Consider the following 20,638-nt stretch of genomic DNA (forward strand, 5'->3'; position numbering starts at 1 on the left):
ACCCCAAGCACAGCGTTATAAGGGGGTTCGAGATGTAGTTACATAGGAGAGGAGGTTGAAAAAAGATATATGTCATTGAACTCGAAAGGAACAGGTGTGTGTGTGTGTGTGTGTGTGTGTGTGTGTGTGTGTGTGTGTGTGTGTGTGTGTGTGTGTGTGTGTCACGTTGTGGCAATGTGAACATGTACAGTGCACGTGAGTGTTCAACGGAGAGCAGCTTGATGAGACAAATATATTTGTATTTGTAGCGCGATGGCCAGGTCACGTGAGCGGGGAACCAGCTCCGTGACGTCACCACGCCCGCCTCTCCCGCACAACAACACATTTTTACAGGCCAGGAATCTCCCCAGCTACATCAGAGTGTGATGACGCAGTGCTCGAGCGCAATCATACTGGACGGGGCCTCAGGGAGATAAAAAAATTGCCTTTCCATATTAATGGGACAGTAGATTTAGCACTGCAAAATTATACAAGTGACCGCACAAGAGGAAATAATCAACTTTATTCACATAATCCATATTCTTTTGGTTTTTTTTAATCCATTTTTATTTTATTTTTTGTAAAAATACTGTCAAGTGTTCTGTTTTGTTAAAAGAAGCAACTAACTGTATTGTGAAAGATGTCATTCTCCCAACATGTTACACACGGGAAGCGTTGCTGGTGACCTTCCTGGAAATGTTGCGCGTTATTCACGATCGCTGGTTTGCGTGCTTCGGATGCGCACACTCCCTGCCTCTGTCTGCATTGCGTGTCTCTGATGTCACAAGTTCCCTTCTCTTTCTGTTTGTTAGGCTATTCCTCGCACATACCCTGTGGTACCTGCTCATAAACGCCAGCCTATCAGGATACTATCACTGTTTGATGGCAAAGCAACAGGTGAGATTGAAGTGAAGAGTGGGGGCCTTTGTGGGATAGGGCTGTACTGTTTGTCAGAAGAGGTTAATGTTCAGAGCTTACATTTGTATGCTACATGTATCCGCAAACCTGCTGCCAAGAACAAATAGTCATTTGTTCACAGGGTGCAATATCATTCTTAGGCAGAGCTTATACTATCAGCTACAGCCACGCGTGTCCACACGATAGCCTCCCGCACTCCTGCCGCCCCAGTGATCTGTGAATTTGGCTGCAGGAGATTGGGGAGGCGTGGCCGGGGTGTCACAAAGCTGGTTCCCCCTCATTGGCTGAACCAGCTCACGGGACACTGACGTCACGCGGCAGCTGCCTGAAATCTCAAATTCTGCCCAGAAATGCTGCCGCGTCAGCACGCTACATCGCACGCTAGGCGCACAGGCACTTGGCTAACTTCAATAGCCAACCAGGGAGGAGTGCCTGACGTGACACCGCCACCGTAAGCTTGGACTTAATGTCACTTCTTGTCCATCGCTGGGTCAGATTTGGTGCGTAAACATCTTCCCTCATATTCATGGTGCACGGTTTTTGTGCAACTCCAGAACCTTAGAAGTAGAAAGTGCAGAGAGACGGCGATATACACTGTGCCGCAGAACAGAACGTTTTGACGTTTAATGTCCAGTGTTGATCAAAACATCTTCTTTTATTTGCAGGATATTTGGTTTTAAAAGATCTGGGGCTCAGAGTGGATAAGTACGTTGCCTCTGCGATTGGCGGTTCCGGGTCTTTGGGAAGCTCTTGCCTTGAGGGAAATATTCGGTTCGTCCACGACGTGCGGAACATTACAAGAAGAGATGTGAGCAAACTATTAACCCTCAAGTCTGAAGCATTTTGATCTGTGCATAGTTGCCTCCTGTTTTGTGCCTTTTTTTAAAAAAAATTATAGTAATTACCGGATCTTTAAAATGTACTTTTTTTGATTCTGTGTCCAACCAGTTGATTTGTAATTGGTAGTGTTGTACCGGGTAGTAATAAAAAAAAAATAGGGGAACGGGGTACCCGGCGAAAATCAATTGTTCTACCCGGCCGGTTACCTGGTTACCCGGTTGGCACTTACCTGCATGGTGGAGGAAGACCGCGGCGACATCTATGAAGAGCAGCAGAGGTCCTGTGGCGGCGGCAGCATGAGAAGTGCGTCTTCAGCCGGCGTGGGAGCAGCAGGAGTCCATTAGGCTGCGCTTATAGTGCGACGGGGACGCGACGTCGCGTCAAAACAAATGCATTGCCGCCGTCGCGTGCGCTTATTGTAAGCGTGACGCGACGGCTTGGAAGTCATCTCAAATTGATTTTTCCAGCAACCGTAGCCTGACGTCGCCGTCGCTATAAGCGTAGCCTTACACAGCAGGTAGCAGTGTGAGCCGGGGAACCACGTGACCGGAGCGTTCCTATTGGACATCCGGCTGTCCAATAGGAATGCTCCGGTCACGTGGTTCCCCGGCTCACACTGCTTACCTGCTGCGGTGCTGTGTAATGGATTCCTGCTGCTCCCACGCCGGCTGAAGACACTTCTGATGCTGCTCCCCGCCACAGGACCTCTGCTGCTCTTCATAGATGTCTTCCGTCGCTGGCTGCAGGTAAGTGATGTGATTATTTTCAGCTGCTCTGACATTCCACTTCTCCGTTGCGGGGTCCGAGGTAGCTGAAAAAGAGCCGGGTAATTCCGGGTACTCGGTACATCACTAGTAATTGGAGTAGAATAAAATCTGAAAACGTTTGTGCTGGCCACTGTTGCGGTGTCTCTCATGCAGAGAAATTAGAAAGAGGTTGAGGGTGCCGTTAGGAGCCTTTGGAATGCACTAATTGCACAAAATAATGACGGCCAATTTCTCAATGCAGATTCTGAGAGCGTTCTGGTATCGCTTGAGCTGTGATGTGTAGTCACTGTGCATTAAGCTTGGTTCTCTAAGCGAGTTCTGTGTTGACATGAAATCTGTGATGATGGAAATCGAGGTCCATATATCATGCACACACACAAGCACCTCATCCACCGTGCCCTTATAAGCAGGAATTGTCCACCGTGCCCTTATAAGCAGGAATTGTCCACCGTGCCCTTATAAGCAGGAATTGTCCACCGTGCCCTTATAAGCAGGAATTGTCCACCGTGCCCTTATAAGCAGGAATTGTCCACCGTGCCCTTATAAGCAGGAATTGTCCACCGTGCCCTTATAAGCAGGAATTGTCCACCGTGCCCTTATAAGCAGGAATTGTCCACCGTGCCCTTATAAGCAGGAATCGTCTGCACTAACAAACTGCCTCCCGCTCAATGATTACGTGAGGCCTTTCACGTGGATCTGTCTCTTTTTTTATATGGTCCCTTTTCATCCTTCCTTTCTCTGTTCCAGATTGAAGAGTGGGGTCCCTTTGACTTGGTGATTGGTGGGAATACTTGCAACAAGCTTCCACAGATAAACCCTGTAAGAAAAGGTGTCTATGGTGAGCTACCTGCTTTAGAACTCCTTAACACGCCTGCATTAAGTAGAGATAGCTTGGTGATAGCGCAGAGTAAACGAGTCCTTCAGCATTAGGCGATACCTTTTTGTTATTTGGACTAACAATCGATGTTATAAGACAAGCTTCTGAGCGTTCTCCTCTCTTCCTCAGGTGGAGCAATTGCTTGACCTGAGGAAGAGAGAACTCTCGAAAGCTTGTCTTATAACATCAATTGTTGGTCCAAATTAACACTCAAGAAGACTTTCCTGTAGTAGTTTTCTTCACTTTTTGTGATGTCAGCCCTCCCGCTTTTATAATCCTTGAAGTGCAATGACTTGCCAGAAAATTTACGTTGCCTTAAACCATCCTCTCAGACAGGGGTGCACAAACGTTTTTTTGCTGCGCCCCCCAGCCTGCTCTCCTCTATTGTTGAGCCCCCTCCCCTTACCTCGCGCGGTGCCAAATGACGCTGCGGGGTCGTGCCACGTGACCCGCGTTGTCATTTGTCGTCGTGTTACCATGGTGCTCACGTTACCGTGACGTCACATGACCCTGTGTCCTGAAGCCAGCTGAATCTCGGTAAGTAGAGGTTGCCGAGGCCTCACACGGTCCCCGGCATTTATTTAAATGCCTTGTGAAAGAGCGCGAGACCTCTGCAACCGCCCGCGCCCCCCTCCCTCCCCCCCCCCAAAAAAAATCTTGCGCCTCCCCCGTTTGCGCACCGCTGATCTAAGCCAAGGGTACGCAAACATTTGGTGCTGCACCCCCCTGCCTTTTCTCCCCTAGTGCTCACGCGCCCCCTTATCTTTGTGCCGGCGTCAAATGCCGCTGCCGGGTCATGTGACATCACGTGAATGCCGCTGCGTTACCACAGCGATGACGCAGCGGGGTCGTGTGACGTTACATGACCCCACTGCGTCATTTGACGCTGCGTCGCCGAAGCCGGCTGAATCACGGTAAGCGAGTTAGAGGCCTAGCGTGGCCCCCCCCCCCCCCCGGCATTTAATTTAAATACTTTGGGGAAGAGCGCGGGGCCACTGTAATTGTATTGTATTGTATGTCTTTATTTATATAGCGCCATTAGTGTACATAGCGCTTCACAGTAGTAATACATGTGGTAATCAAATAAATAACAGATAATATAAATAACAGATCATGGGAATAAGTGCTTTAGACATACAAGTAACATTTCGGAAGAGGAGTCCCTGCCCCGAGGAGCTTACAGTCTAATTGGTAGGTAGGGAGAACGTACAGAGACAGTAGGAGGGAGTTCTGGTAAGTGCATCTGCAGGGGGCCAATCTTTATGTATCCTGTGTTCAGAATATCCACAGTGCTATTCATATGCTTCTTTAAGCAAGTGTGTCTTAAGGTGGGTCTTAAAGGTGGATAGAGAGGGTGCTAGTCGGGTACTGAGGGGAAGGGCTGTGCGCCGCACCCCCCCCCCCCCTCCCAAAACAAAGTGTGTGTGTGTGCCAAGCACGCGCTTTTTAAGTGAAACTTCTTTGTCTTTTCTCAACAGAAATTGTATTTGTGATGGTGATATTTTTAATTAAAAATCAAAATACAATTTCAGTGCCAAAACGCTAAGAAGCTTGACTTAGAACGCGTGTTTTAGCTATTTGCTCTTCTATATTTAGTGTGTGTGTGTGTTCGGTCTCCATGTCCTGCTGTTGGTGCGCCGGTGCCTTCTGCGCATGTGCGAGAATGGGGGCAGTACCTATTACACTTGTGCACATGCGCAATGATTCTGCCGATGCAGCCCCCCCCCCCTTCTCTCCTCCCCCCGGCGGAGGTGCGTGGACACGGCCAGCCCCCGTCACATCTCCCGGCCGAAGAGGACATTTCGGGGGGAGCCGGGGCACAGGACGGCTGTATTGCGCATGTGTGGGGGTGACAATTGGCTTCTGCGCATGCGCGCCGCAACTCACAACCCCTTCTTGTGCGCGGCCGCAGCGGCCACGAGCCCATTAGTACCGTGACGTCACTCGTGTTACGGTTTTTCGTTACAAGGCAAGGATTTTTTGCCCATGAAAACCCTGTAGGCGCCAGCAAAGAAGTTTCACTTCAAAAATCTCGCGCGCCCCCTAGTTTGCGCATTCCCCCCCCCCCCAGTTTGCGCACCCCTGCTCTAAGCGGTTGTTTTGAATCCTAAAATCATGATGTATAATTCCAGAAGTAAAAACGAGCTACAGATGTAGCAGCCGTTATTGCTCCCGCTGGCGTGTTGCGGCGGGAGGGGACGCGCCAGCGGGAGCCGACGCCATCGTAAGGGCATAAGTGGCGCCTGAAGACAGGGCAGCGCCTATTGGCACCTGCTGGCACAGGAACGCCTGCTTCACCTGTAACACCGGCAAACTCTGAGAATGTAGAGGTTTGGGACGACGAGTCCCGGGGTGGTTCGTTCCCTTACTGTATCGGGATTAATATGTATCTTGACACCTCTGCTGGGATTGCTAGTCCATGAATCTTGTGCCCTTCCTTTGAAGTAGCATTTCCTAACATTACCCCGGATCCTCCCACCCTGTAGCTTAAATGTGTGACCCTGTCCTAGCACGTCCCTGATAATATGCTTCCCTCTTTTACCGCGCGTTGAAGACGTGGATATAAGTTTCAGTCCTGTCTCCCCCCTCTCCCTTCTCTACTCCCAGCTGTACATGTGTTTGAGTCTTTCCCGATACATGTTAAGATGCAGACCATGTGCTATGTTAGTGACCCCTTTCCCCCCCCCATTGTACAGCCTCCTAATTGTTTAGATGTCTTTCCGGAGATGTGGTGTTAGACCAAAGTGCAGATATTCAGATTGTGCTACAGACAAAATAGAAAGTGAAGATGTTAGGGGTACACACAACACTGTGTAACAGGGTAATAAACACAACGCTGTGTAACAGGCTGCAGGGTAATAAACACAATGCTGTGTAACAGGCTGCAGGGTAATAAACACAGCGCTGTGTAACAGGCTGCAGGGTAATAAACACAACGCTGTGTAACAGGCTGCAGGGTAATAAACACAACGCTGTTTAACAGGCTGCAGGGTAATAAACACAGCGCTGTGTAACAGGCTGCAGGGTAATGCACACAACGCTGTGTAACAGGGTAATAAACACAGCGCTGTGTAACAGGGTAATAAACACAACGCTGTGTAACAGGCTGCAGGGTAATAAACACAGCGCTGTGTAACAGGCTGCAGGGTAATAAACACAACGCTGTGTAACAGGCTGCAGGGTAATAAGCACAACGCTGTGTAACAGGCTGCAGGGTAATAAGCACAACGCTGTTTAACAGGCTGCAGGGTAATAAACACAGCGCTGTGTAACAGGCTGCAGGGGAATGAACACAACGCTGTGTAACAGGCTGCAGGGTAATAAACACAGCGCTGTGTAACAGGGTAATAAACACAGCGCTGTGTAACAGGCTGCAGGGTAATAAACACAACGCTGTGTAACAGGCTGCAGGGTAATAAACAACGCTGTGTAACAGGCTGCAGGGTAATAAGCACAACGCTGTGTAACAGGCTGCAGGGTAATAAACACAACGCTGTGTAACAGGCTGCAGGGTAATAAACACAATGCTGTGTAACGGTAATAAACACAACGCTGTGTAACAGGCTGCAGGGTAATAAACACAATGCTGTGTAACGGTAATAAACACAACGCTGTGTAACAGGGTAATAAACACAGCGCTGTGTAACAGGGTAATAAACACAGCGCTGTGTAACAGGCTGCAGGGTAATAAACACAGCGCTGTGTAACAGGGTAATAAACACAGCGCTGTGTAACAGGCTGCAGGGTAATAAACACAGCGCTGTGTAACAGGGTAATAAACACAACACTGTGTAACAGGGTAATAAACACAGCGCTGTGTAACAGGGTAATAAACACAGCGCTGTGTAACCGGGTAATAAACACAAAGGTGGATAAGTTGCACCAATCTCTGAATCCTCCCCTTTGAGTTTCAGAAGGAAGTGGCCGCCTGTTCTTTGAATATTATCGGCTCCTTCAGAATGCTCGGCCCAAACCCGGGGAGGAGAGGCATTTCTTCTGGATGTTTGAAAGCGTCGCCACCATGAAAACGGATGACAAAAGGGACATTTCTCGATTTTTGGAGGCGAGTATGGCTGTGTAAAAGGATGAGATGGATAGTTTACTGCTCACGTAACTCGCTGTTACTTCATGTCAAAATGGTTGGGGTCTCGCATAACTAGCTGTTAGGGTAAGAATGGTTGGCATCTCACATAACTAGCTGTTAGTGTAAGAATGGTTGGCGTCTCACATAACTAGCTGTTAGTGTAAGAATGGTTGGGGTCTCGTGTAACTAGCTGTTAGTGTAAGAATGGTTGGGGTCTCGTGTAACGAGCTGTTAGTGTAAGAATGATTGGGGTCTCACATAATTAGCTGTTAGTGTAAGAATGGTTGGGGTCTCACATAACTAGCTGTTAGTGTAAGAATGGTTGGGGTCTTGTGTAACTAGCTGTTAGGGTAAGAATGGTTGGGGTCTCAGGTCATTAACTGTTAGGGTAAGAATGGTTGGGGTCTCGTGTAACTAGCTGTTAGGGTAAGAATGGTTGGGGTCTCACATAACTAGCTGTTAGTGTAAGAATGGTTGGGGTCTCACATAACTAGCTGTTAGTGTAAGAATGGTTGGCGTCTCACATAACTAGCTTTTAGTGTAAGAATCGGTTGGGGTCTCACATAACTAGCTGTTAGTGTAAGAATGGTTGGCGTCTCACATAACTAGCTGTTAGTGTAAGAATGGTTGGCGTCTCACATAACTAGCTGTTAGTGTAAGAATGGTTGGGGTCTCACATAACTAGCTGTTAGTGTAAGAATGGTTGGCGTCTCACATAACTAGCTGTTAGTGTAAGAATCGGTTGGGGTCTCACATAACTAGCTGTTAGTGTAAGAATGGTTGGGGTCTCACATAAGTAGCTGTTAGTGTAAGAATGGTTGGGGTCTCACATAAGTAGCTGTTAGTGTAAGAATGGTTGGCGTCTCACATAACTAGCTTTTAGTGTAAGAATCGGTTGGTGTCTCACATAACTAGCTGTTAGTGTAAGAATGGTTGGCGTCTCACATAACTAGCTGTTAGTGTAAGAATGGTTTGGGTTCTCACATAACTGGTGGAACAAATTACCCTATTGCGTATGGAAAAAAAAAAGCAAAGGGAGAAAAACAAAACGTAGTGTGATCAGTGGTAGAAGTCGGGGAACGAAAAAAACGCGCCAAAGTGTGATACAATTCAATCACTGGTAGAAAGAGATCAAATATGTACATTGCACTTAGACAATAGTAAAAAAAAAGTAGAAACGCAACGTGAGTACACCAGACTCGGAGAGAAGCGGCGTGGATCTCACCACTGTAGCGTTTGGCTCAGTTTACTTCCACGTCCCGTGATCCTGTAGTCTGTTTCCTCCTTTGCACACTTCCCACTCCCACGCGTTTCTCCGTCGCTTCATCAGGAGTCTCTGCCAGTGATTGAATTGTATCGCACTGTGCGCTGATTTCCGTTCCCTGCCTTTTAAACACACTACGCCAGCCACAGAACTATACGTAAACACCGGAAAGTTGTGCGAGAAAGCGATTCCAGCGGATTATACCCACGCCTATGCCCAACCTTAGAGGGAGGTCTGTTCCAGAGGCGGATTCCACTTTACATGCTTCTTTAAAGAGGTTTTCTTGTTGGTTCCCAAATACCAGTGGGGAGGTGCGACTTTTACCAGAGAACACACTGTTTTATTTTTATTTTTCACCCTTTGTTTTTTCCCTGCACTTTTGGGTCATTGCTTTCCATTGGACTATCTTTTTTTTTCTCTCTCTGGGTGAGAGAGACTTACCTAAGCTGCAAGGACAGATTGCTAGAATTGCACATTATTTGTTATCTTTGTTTTAAGAGGACACTCGTCACTGATTTTCACAGTTATATTTTCAAGCTCTATCCTATCTATAAGGCTAAGGATGTCTGCAACACATGTCACGTGCCAGATATATAGCCTACACGGTACAACACCCAGTGACTGACTTGACACACAGACACATTCTGAAATATCTATATCTCACTATATCTAGATCTCTCCCTATATCTTTATCTCTATGTCTAGATCTCTCTATATCTATCTCTCTATATCTATCTGAAACAACCGGAATGCCTCTGCAAGGAGAGGAAACTGGGAGAGACAGCAAGGAGGGGAGAGGAGACAGATGAATAATGAGGAGGAGGGAATGGTGAGCAGTGTGCACCTGGGGCAGGAGGGCGTGCAAAGAGAGTGGAGGAGAGATAGCAAGGAGAGGAGGAGACAGATGAGATGAGGAGGGAGTGCAGTGTGCACAGACAGGAGCAGACACAGTAAGGCAGGGAGTGCAAAGAAAGGGGAGGAGAGTGCAAAGAGGAGCAGGGGCATGATGGAGGAGAGAGTGAGGAGGGGACGAGACCTCAAGGCGTTACAGGGAGGGGTGAAAACAAAGAGTAATGTTTAATAACCTTTTTTAGATCTGCTAGATCTGGCGTATGTTACGCTGGGTACAGCCATTGAGAGGACTATGTAATAAAACAAGACTTACTGTTACTCGAATACAAACACATCATTGTAGCAAAATTGATCGGCGCGCAGGTGTATAACAGAAAAGAACACAGAAATGTACAATTATGTCTTTAGAGGAATCTTTGATTAAGAAATAGAAGTTTAAAAAATAAATGCGTGAATGTTTCCTAATAACCCTTAAGACCTGCTTGATCGGCGCATCTTACGCCAGGTACAGTTAGTATATCGCTTCCCGTTTCTCGCATAACTAGTGCCTCTTTGTCCTCTCCAGTGTAATCCCGTTATGATCGACGCTGTTAAAGTTTCAACTGCACATCAAGCCTGCTACCTGTGGGGAAACCTGCCTGGGATAAACAGGTAACCGCGGGGGATCTCGTGCTCCCTTCGGCAGATTTTGCAGCCAAGAAACAGGGTGTAGGAATTGTATTTAACACTGCAAAGTGCGCCCATGGAACAAACCCAGGTTCAGGAGCGAGGTCACACGAAGGGAAAAAAACTGATACTGCAGGATACATGCAGGGGAAGGGACACCGCCAGCCACTCCGAAAATTATAGCATAGAAATGAAGTCATGGTGCAAGAGCAATACGTGATTGAATTTCAGGTTGCTTTGACATCTGCAAAATAGAGAATCTGTTTTGATGACAATCCATCTCATTGCTAACTTATTGTTTAAGACTGGGGTGCTCAGATCGTGGTCCCCTGGTGGACGGTTAACTCATTTCAAGTAGGCCCCTGCACAGAACTCCATCCCTATCTCTGCACTCTTTGTTCACTTCCCTTCCCACCTGTGCAGGGGTTTCTGGGAGTTGTAGTCTCTCCTGCATCTCTCTCCAGCACCCACTGCTTCTCGCTCTCCCCCTCCGGCACCTCTGTGCGTGCGTGCCCCCCCTCTCCGTTCTGTGCGCCCCGTGTGTGATTGCATTAGCAATGCCAATCTCTGGGCCCCCCCCCCAAAAAAAAATCACGGTCTCTTGCCACCAGCTCCCCACGAAGCATCTACGTCTGTTTAATAATGTAAGAACAAAAGAATATCTTATTCAGCAACACATTTGGCTTTAATAAAGAAAAGATATTGGTGTGCAGTGGTGGTGTTGGAGTGAGACTGGTACCTAAAGTCTGAGCACCCCTGCTTTAAGAGCTCGCTCTTTGTTTGGTTTCCCAGCTTACCAGGAGAAAAACAATCAAATAGCAGCCAAACGTTTTATATTGACATGCGTTTAGTAAAGCAGTCTGTACAGTACAATGAGCACTGTATGGAAGTGCATGTGAATAACTGCAGCAGACGGAGCATGTATGTATACAGTGACGGTGCGCTGGGCGACCATGTAAACATTGGCAAATGATGGTGTAACAGCTACAGATGTAGCAAGACATCCGGGGCTAAGATGTGGAGAAAGATAAAGATTTAAGGACTGGGATAATTGATGTGGTAGAAAGCAAAATGATTCTAGTTGAAGCATTATGGGATAGACTGCAAAGGAACAAGTTGGGAGGGAGGAATACCTGTTGATAAGTATTTATTTATTTTTTAAACCACATACTGAAAATAACCCAGAGAAAATATTCTCAGTCCGAGTTATTGCTAGGACAGGCATGCCTGTATCTTTTGCAGCTGGAGGGCTGACTCTGCTGCCTAACATCTGTTTCACATCTGCCTTAAAACACCAGCAAGTTTGGCTCAACCCTTCAGCCTTTCCAGGTAGATGAGGGCTGTGATTTGGGTAATTTACGGCGTGTAACTTGTCCATGATGCGCTCAGAGATTTGAATATTTCACGTTTCTAATTGGTCACAGCAGTGTGCTTTTCGGAATGCACATGGATACAATGTAACTCCCTGAATGTTCTGCAGGATTTCTGGATTTCCGGCTCATTCCACCGATGTGTCCAGCTCCGGACGGGGAGCTCACGTCAAGCTGCTAGAAAGGGTCTGGAACGCCCCCATCATCCGCCACCTGTTTGCTCCTCTCAGGGATTACTTTGCCTGCCAGTAACTAATTCCTGTTTTGGTTTAGAAAGGATGGGGACGACGACATTTGAACAACTTCTCCTAAGTGATAATACTTTGGGCAGAATTTCTTTTCCAGCAGTGTTATTTTTCTAGGTCCCCTTACAACTGACCGGTTCGTGTACAACTTTGGTATTGCTGCAGCTTTCTTTATTTAGGACGATTCTGTTGATCATCCTTGTGTAAAGCGGCACATGTTGTTTGAATCAGGTGCGCTTTTAGGAGAATTTTTTTTTAACGAATATTTTATACTGTCCTGGAAACAAATGGAAACCGGTAGAATGTGAAGATTTAGTGTTAGTAGAATAGTTGCACATATTGTTTGCACAATTTTAGTCTATTGTACCGCCTATAGCTGAACTATCTAAATGTTAGGAATACTGTATGTATCTAGAGAATGTAAACTGTTGATGGTTTTCAGAATGTTTGAGTTGGGTTTGTTCACATTAATATAGGGTTTTAAATCCAGATTAAACCAAACTACAAAGAAATAGTATAAATAAAAGACCATTTTTTTTTTTTACATTTACCACTCGTAAAGCAGTGGGGAAGATTGGAAGTTGGATAGTTGTCTGAAACATTTTGTTTATGTACATATCTTTTGTGTTACAGCTTCAATCAATCCTTATGTTTTGGTTACTAAGTGCTACTTTATACAGAGAAGAGGGCTTATGGCTACACGTTTTGGCCTTTCAGTTTTTTTTTCCGGCCATAGTCCTGTTCTCCCCCAGACTTTGGTGCTGTAAACGTGTTAGTAACAGATATCTCTGCTATTAACTGCTCATAATGTAGAGCTGGGGGGCGCAGGAATTATTTTTTTGTTTGGGGGGGTGGGGAGGGCGCGGCAGTTGCGCTCTTCCCCGAGGCATTTAAGTTAAATGTGGGGGGGACCGCGCGAGGCCTCGGCCAACCCTCAACTTACCGAGATTCAGTAGTTTTATGGACGCGTCAAATGACGTGCGCGTTGGCACGGTAACACGTCATTTGACGCCGGGTCACAGGAAAGGGGTGGGTGGGGGGGGTTGGTGCAGCTCGGAAACTTTGCACACCCCTGATGTAGAGGACTAACCCCCAGGCTTGGATATTGTAGGTTCGGGTCCCAGATATTAAGAAGACTCAGCGGGAGGGTTTGCGGAGTTCTAAACTCCAGTAACTGGCTGCGTTTCTTTGATTCGCCATTATACTTATTGTGCTGTTTTTTTTCTACTTCAGATTTTTGTAACTAGATTCGCTAAACGTGTGCGCGTGTGACACTATGTACGAGTTGTTTTGGTTTTATTTGATGTACAAAAATGTGCAACGGGCACCGCTGCCTGTTTTTTATTTAGCCTTCTAACATTATTTGGCTGTATACAGTGTTTGAAACATACAAACCACCATCAATACTCTCTATTTTTAGCACTTCTGGCCGGATTCACTTGGATTCGTTAGTTTAAAGTCACGTAAAATAGGCTGATATAACCCTGTTGAGCAAAACACAGTACAGGCATACCCCGCATTAACGTACGCAATGGGTCCAGAGCATGTATGTAAAGCGAAAATGTACTTTAAAGTGAAGCACGACCTTTTTTCCACTCATCGATATATGTACTGTACTGCAATCGTCATATACGTGCATAACTGGCGTAATTAACGCATGTGTAACAGGCTCTATAGTCTCCCCGCTTGCGCACAGCTTCGGTACAGGTAGGGAGCCGGTATTGCTGTTCAGGGCGTGCTGACAGGCGCATGCGTGAGCTGACGATTGCCTGTTGGGCGATATGTCCTTACTCGCGAGTGTACTTAAAGTGAGGGTCCTTAAACCGGGGTATGCCTGTATACAGTAAAGCAAATAACATGGCGTCAACCAGGGTACACGCCTGTAAAAAGCATGGCGTTATGAATAACGGGCGTTCTGCTAAATGATATGCTCAGTATAGCATCAAATACATTCATCCTATATTCACTTTTTAAATGTAATTGTATCCAGAGGTCCTCCGGTGCTGAACTGTGCTATTTTCAGCATTACAAACACCCTGGTTCCTGAGATATGATGGTGTAACCCATCTGTGCCAGTGCTCCTAGGAAATAAATACGGTCACCCAATCTCTCTGGATCCGTGGGCCAATAGGAAGCTGCCACGTCACTGGTTGCGCCTTCCTATCGGCTGACGCTGGCAGCCATGTTGGATTCTCCGTGAAGGGAACATCACTAAAACGGCTAATTATATTGGGAACAGCAGAGGGTCCTCTGCACTGACGATATGTACATTTATATATACATTTATTCCGGTATTGTGACTTTTAAACTACACCTTACTCTTGCGTTACTCCCATCCCAACAACAAAATAGGTCTTTTGAAGGGGGAGAGATGGCCGAAAGAGACCATTTTAGGAGGGGGCCCATTGACTTTTATATACCCCCACCCCCCCACCCCCGAATAGATTACTCCACTTGGGAGATACATGAGAAATATGCTCATTTAAATTATTTGAATACAATTAGCATATTTCTATTAGCACATTTTCCAGGTACATTATCTCAGAAGTGTTTTTTTTATCTCCTTCCCTCAAACAAAAGCCATATTTCCGGGTTCAGCTGGGATGATCAACAGTACTTAAAGAATGTTACATTATTTGAAGATAACGCAGCATTAATCCAAGGTTAACCTGTCCCAATGAGCGAAATTACATTATTTTTTATAAAATGTATACAGTTTTTAGCAGCACCTAAAATTGAAACAAATCAAGTGATAAAACTAGAAATGGTGCACGGGAACAAAGAGGAACCCTATTTTCCTCCAAAGTTACAATACATAACATGGGGGGAGTTCTCAGCACTCTGATAAGAATACGATGACCACAACGATTGTCAGAAAACAACGTCATTTATAGTAGATATTTGATTAAACAAATATTGAAGTATATACATCGATAAACACGAGGTGGTTTACACAAAAAAATGCAAAACCCAACTACATGACTCAGAAACTTAATGGCTCACAGCAAAAAAACATAACCGGGGGTAAACGTACTAATCAAGGGAGACACTATGAGGGACCAGGGGAAGAGGGGAGAGGGGAGGGCGGGGAAAGAAAAACAGTGGAATAAGGGGGGCAACGTTTTGGGACTCCTAGCCCTTTCTTCTGGCCTGTTCCCTAGAATAAGTCCAATCTAGGTACTTCCCTTTTCCCTGTAAAAGACAAGTGCTCCCATATGAGCCAAACATACATTAGTGATTCCAGAAAAGAGTAAAAAATGGTCTGTGGATAAGTATCCCACTGTGGGATTCTAGGGAACAGGCCAGAAGAAGGGGCTAGGAGCCCCGAAACGATGCCCCCCTTATTCCCCTATTTTTCTTTCCCTCTCCCCTGGTCATAGTGTCTCCCTTGATTAGTACGTTTACCCCCGTTTATGTTTTTTTGCTGTGAGCCATTACGTTTCTGAGTCGTAGTTGGGTTTTGCATTTTTTTTTGTGTAAACTACCTCATGTGTTTATCTATGTATATACTTTAATATTTATTTAATCAAGTATCTACTATAAATTACCGTTTTCTGACCATCGTTGTGGTCATCGTATTCTTATCAGAGTGCTGCGAACTCCCCCCATGTTATGTACATTATTTTTATACGCCGTTCCTTTTCAAGGTAACTTTACGTTGTTTGCTTTGACTTAATTTAGTATATGTAGGCCTTAGGGTAAATATATTGGTCAAAGGTCTCTCAGGTGATGCCTTTTATTGTTGCAGGTGCTACTTTTTTAGAATTGAGTACATTTTAACGCCAAAATGTCTTTTTTTTTTTTTTATGCATTAAATTGATTTCTTATAACTAAATATGGGAGAAACTATTTTTCAAACGGTCTAATGACTTTTATATGAAAAGTCCTGAACATATAAAATAGTTTAAAATGTAAGATGTTTTTTTTTTTTTCTATAGAACTGGTTCTTCCAATGATTAACTGGTCAATTAATGTTGCATAGAGAATTGTACATCTATCTCCATGCCTTTGCAGTGGACCCCCGGACCACCGGTCCTCCATAAGGGCTACTAATCTATCGACATGGTCACTACAGAGAATCTATCCAAGCATTTAGGAAATAGATTTATCTTTTTATAAATAGTTTTTATTTTCATAAATATGTTTCTGTTGGTTATATGGAAACAATTCCTCTAATTGTCTAAGGTAAATAAAATGTTTCTCTTATGTCTGTTGTCAAATATGTGGTTTATTATTTTTTTTAGCAAAACTTCCCACCTAACTTTGAATAATAGCAATATAATTGACTACCTGTTCTGCAGGTTTCTCCGATACATAATAATAATGTTCTTGTATAGCGCTGCTAGTTTTACAGAGACATTTTGCAGGCACAGGTCCCTGCCCCGAGGAGCTTACAATCTATGTTTTTGGTGCCTGAGGCACAGGGAGATAAAGTGACTTGACCAAGGTCACAAGGAGCCGACACCGGGAATTGAAGCAGGGGGGACCTGGTTCAAACTCAGTGGCTTTACTAACTGAGCCGCTCCTTCTCCTACATACATGACCCTCTAAGCCAAAGGTTCTCAATTCTGGTCCTCAGGACCCCACAATAGGTCAGGTTTTAAAGGAGCAATCCAAGCTGTTTTTCTTTCATTTTTTTTTTTTTTACAGGATTGAAGCAGGGTGTTCCCAGAGCTGAACCCCATATATTGCAGCTCTGGGCCCCCCTGCTTCCAGAGATACTTACCTCCGAAGGGGTGTCTATCTTTCTGCAGTTTAAAGCCTCCGGTCACATAGGCCAATAGGAAACCGCACTGAGGGACGTCACGGTTTCCTAGTGACCTACAGGGCCCAGGAGCGTTGGAAAGCAGCCATAATGTGAACCCTGAAGTAGCTACCGGCGCCCATTACAGAGAGAAGTATTTCCGGAAGGGTCCCCGGAGCTGAAATATTAATGGGGTTCAGGTCTGCAGAACCCCTGATTCAATCCTCTATAGAAAGAAACGCTTGGATTGCCTCCTATGACCGAGCCACTGTTTGAGCCATGTGTGCTGAAGCAGGGATACCGCCCACCCCCATAACCCAAGAGCTATCTCTCGTATGACCCGAGAGCTATCCCCCCCACATAACCTCAATGAGGTATCCCCCATAACCCAATAAGCTATCCCCCTCCATAACCCAACGAGAGCTATCCCCCTCCATAACGCAACGAGAGCTATCCCCCTCCATAACGCAACGAGAGCTATCCCCCTCCATAACCCAACGAGAGCTATCACCCTCCATAACCCAACGAGAGCTATCCCCCTCCATAACCCAACGAGAGCTATCCCCCTCCATAACGCAACGAGAGCTATCCCCCTCCATAACGCAACGAGAGCTATCCCCCTCCAGAACCCAACGAGAGCTATCCCCCTCCATAACGCAACGAGAGCTATCCCCCTCCATAACCCAACGAGAGCTATCCCCCTCCATAACCCAACGAGAGCTATCCCCCTCCATAACCCAACGAGAGCTACCCCCCTCCATAACCCAACTAGAGCTATCCCCCAATAACCTAACGAGCTATCCCCCTCCATAACCCAACGAGAGCTATCCCCCTCCATAACCCAACGAGAGCTATCCCCCTCCATAACCCAACGAGAGCTATCACCCAATAACCTAACGAGCTATCCCCCTAACATAACATTGAGCACACTGCATAGTTCGCCACCAGACTGAAAGGTAGAGCTCAGATCAGCTCCCCTTTACATAGTTTCCCCGGGAAACAGGGTAGTGACCAATCACACAGCGAGGGCTCGTCTGTGATGGGCCAATCCAGGCTGGGGGTGTGACCATACAGCAAGGACAGCTCACATGGGCAGACTTAAGTGAGAGTGGGCATTTTTAACCTGCCAAATCGGGGCTCATACTCGGCAACGGTTCCCCTAGCCATCCGAATATCTCCTGCAGATATAGGCGCCTCAGAGTCTGGGATGGAAAAAGGCTCCACTCTTTGAGCCAATGGCTCCCAGACCAGAGTACCACCCATCCCCACTCTCAATGCCCCCAGCACTACACCTCCCCCTTCTCGGTCAATGAAAACCGGCTCCGGCAGGCTGGACCAGTGTATTACTAACCTACTGTAGCACACCAAGGATTACAGTTTAAACACCGTATATACCATATATACCGTATTTGCCCGATTTATAGGACGACCCTGAAAATAAGGCGCCAGCCTCTGCTAACTGTAATTAGGTAATGCCGGCTGCTGCGTTGCTGCCTTCGGTCCTGTTTAAGCTATTATCACAGTAACCGTCTGCGCATGCGCTCCTTTTGGTCGTGTGTAAGCGATATAATATACAAGCTGTCACTGTTTGCCGATGATATATTATTAACGATATCAAGACACCCTAACCTCTCTGCCAAACCTATTCAATAATCTATCAGAGTTCCAAAAACTATCAGGGTTTAAAATAAATAATGACAAATCCGAAGCCTTAAATATAAACCTCCCACAGGAACAATGAAAGCTTATAAAACTAAATGTTGATTTCAAATGGAAATCCCAGGCCATAAAGTACTTGGGAATTTGGTTAACCAATACACAGGACACCATATATGAGGCAAACTACCCAGCAATGATAAAAACCTTGAAAAAAAGAATTTGAGGAATGGTCCAGATATCATATATCCTGAATGGGTAGAGATAATGCTATTAAAATGAACCTGCTACCAAGAATCCTGTACTTATTCCATGCACTATCAGGGCTAGGGATATACACGAATTACAGACAAAAATCACAACATTTATAAGGAACAACAAAAGAGCAAGAATAAAATTACACTCTATAAATCCAGGGGATCCAGAGGTTTGGCTTTGCCACATTTATTGCAGTATTACCAAGCGGCTCATTTAAGCCAGTTGATTCACTGGCATGCTCACAAACAAGAGGAAAAAATTGGTGAAAAGTAAATCTGATACGCTCACAAAGTCAACCATAGACATAGATGTTATGGTTAACAAAGAACGAAAGACCCAAACTGACGGTGCCTTTGGAATCTATTACACACTCACTTAAAATGTGGGACTCCTTGAAATTCAACCATGGGCTGACCAATGTAAAATCCCAGATGACACCACTACTTGAGAATCCTAGCTTTACCCTAGGTATGGAACCAATAGCTTTGAAAGATTAGAGCAAGGCAGGAATAACAAGGGTAAAAGACCTAACAAAGAAATTAAAGGGTTTGAGACAGTAATGTGGGACACTGGGCTACATAAATTGGCCTTCTTTAGATATCTCCAACTGAGGGATCACAGAAGAAGCAAAGGCCCATATACCGACTATACAGTATTTGAGGACGTGTCTCTCGGGGGAGGATAAGAAAGGCCTGATCTCAACAATATACAACATACTGGATGTGGTCAGCAGGGATCTTTTGTACATGTATGGTGGATGTGTCCAAAGGTTGCAAAACTATGGAAGGTCACACATGGTATGGCCAAAGCAATTCTCGGGCTTGTCTTCCCCCTGGACCTTTGGACAGCTTTGCTATGCAGACCAATTGAAAATATGGACAGAAATGAAAATAAGCTACTGACACATATATACACAGCTGCCAGATGTGAAATAGCTAAGGCCTGGAAACAGGAAGCTCTAGATGCAGTAAAATCGAGACTTTGGAGGGTCTGTCTTATGGAAAAATTGACTGGGATACAAAATGACACAGTTCAGAAATCCTTAAAAATATGGGAACCACGGAGAATTTATATAGGAAATAGATATCTTACTAGGGGAACTCTCCACATTTGAAAAACCCGAAATAGGAGAGTCGTAAAATCCCACAAATTAAAAAAGTATAACTCGGAAGTAATTTCAGTGCAATGTGTTTTGAACCCATATAAAACACCACGGCAGACCCAGAGGGTGTTCCGTATTCCACAAAGGTCTGACTATTAATATGTATCTACTATCCCCAAGATTGTGGAAATATATTCTAAAGGCAATTACATTATTTTTTTCCCTTTCTTTTCTCCTATTTCAGTCTTATTAGTGCATTCTTTGTATTAGTTATTTTAGGCGCTGTCCTAACAGTGATGTCGTTAATGTCTACCCTATTAAATGTGTTACTTAGACATGTTTACAAATGTATGTAAACTAAAAGTAACACGATACCCTTTTTCCGTTCTGTACCCCAACCCCCACCTTTTTTCTTACTGAAAATTCTAATAAAGAACAAGTTTATTAAAAAAAAAAAAATACATAATATCTCATATTATCATAGACTATAGGTTAGAAGGCTGGGGACGATCACCAGACTCTTTGGGCTGTCGGCCTCAAAAGAATAACATTCCTGAGATACCCCTTTGCGCATCACAGAGAGGAGTGACATCGTTCACGCCTTAGTTGGGGGACTTTATTAAAAATGAGAATATCAAGTGATGTCATCTACTCTGCATACTGAGAGGTACATATTTGGCATCGTGGCAAAAAGACAAATCAAACTGTACCACACACTGCATGGGTAAGAGGTACCAAGGACAGATAACTGTTCCTCCTGTGAAAATAGATGTTAGGCTGTCAAATATTAGGTGAAAGCATGCGTGGAGAGCACAGACGCAGCTGTGAAGATGGCGTCCGTCTAAGTATTGGAGAAAGGAGGTTATGAGTGCGTTTATATATTGAGGCATGCATATAAACGTCTTTTCAGGGTTTTTTTTTCTAAAGTCGTAAAACCGTTAACCTAGCAGCTGATATACGATAGAGGTGGGTTTATGTTGTTTTGAATGGGAAAAGAATGGTATATATGGCTTGCC

General features: G+C 45.2%; 1 protein-coding gene across 1 annotated transcript in view; it reads left to right on the top strand.

Moving 5' to 3' along the window:
• Positions 1-14,759, top strand: part of DNMT3B (DNA methyltransferase 3 beta) — a 39,058-nt gene extending 24,299 nt beyond the window's left edge. The window contains exons 14-19 of the mRNA XM_075571762.1: positions 792-876; positions 1,563-1,705; positions 3,252-3,342; positions 7,296-7,444; positions 10,147-10,232; positions 11,728-14,759. Coding sequence (XP_075427877.1) covers positions 792-876; positions 1,563-1,705; positions 3,252-3,342; positions 7,296-7,444; positions 10,147-10,232; positions 11,728-11,869 — 696 coding nt within the window. The 3' untranslated portion in view covers positions 11,870-14,759. The remainder of the gene's footprint in view (positions 1-791; positions 877-1,562; positions 1,706-3,251; positions 3,343-7,295; positions 7,445-10,146; positions 10,233-11,727) is intronic.
• Positions 14,760-20,638: the final 5,879 nt, after the last annotated feature.

Source organism: Ascaphus truei, chromosome 15, assembly GCF_040206685.1.
Source record: "Ascaphus truei isolate aAscTru1 chromosome 15, aAscTru1.hap1, whole genome shotgun sequence".
NCBI lineage: Eukaryota > Metazoa > Chordata > Amphibia > Anura > Ascaphidae > Ascaphus > Ascaphus truei.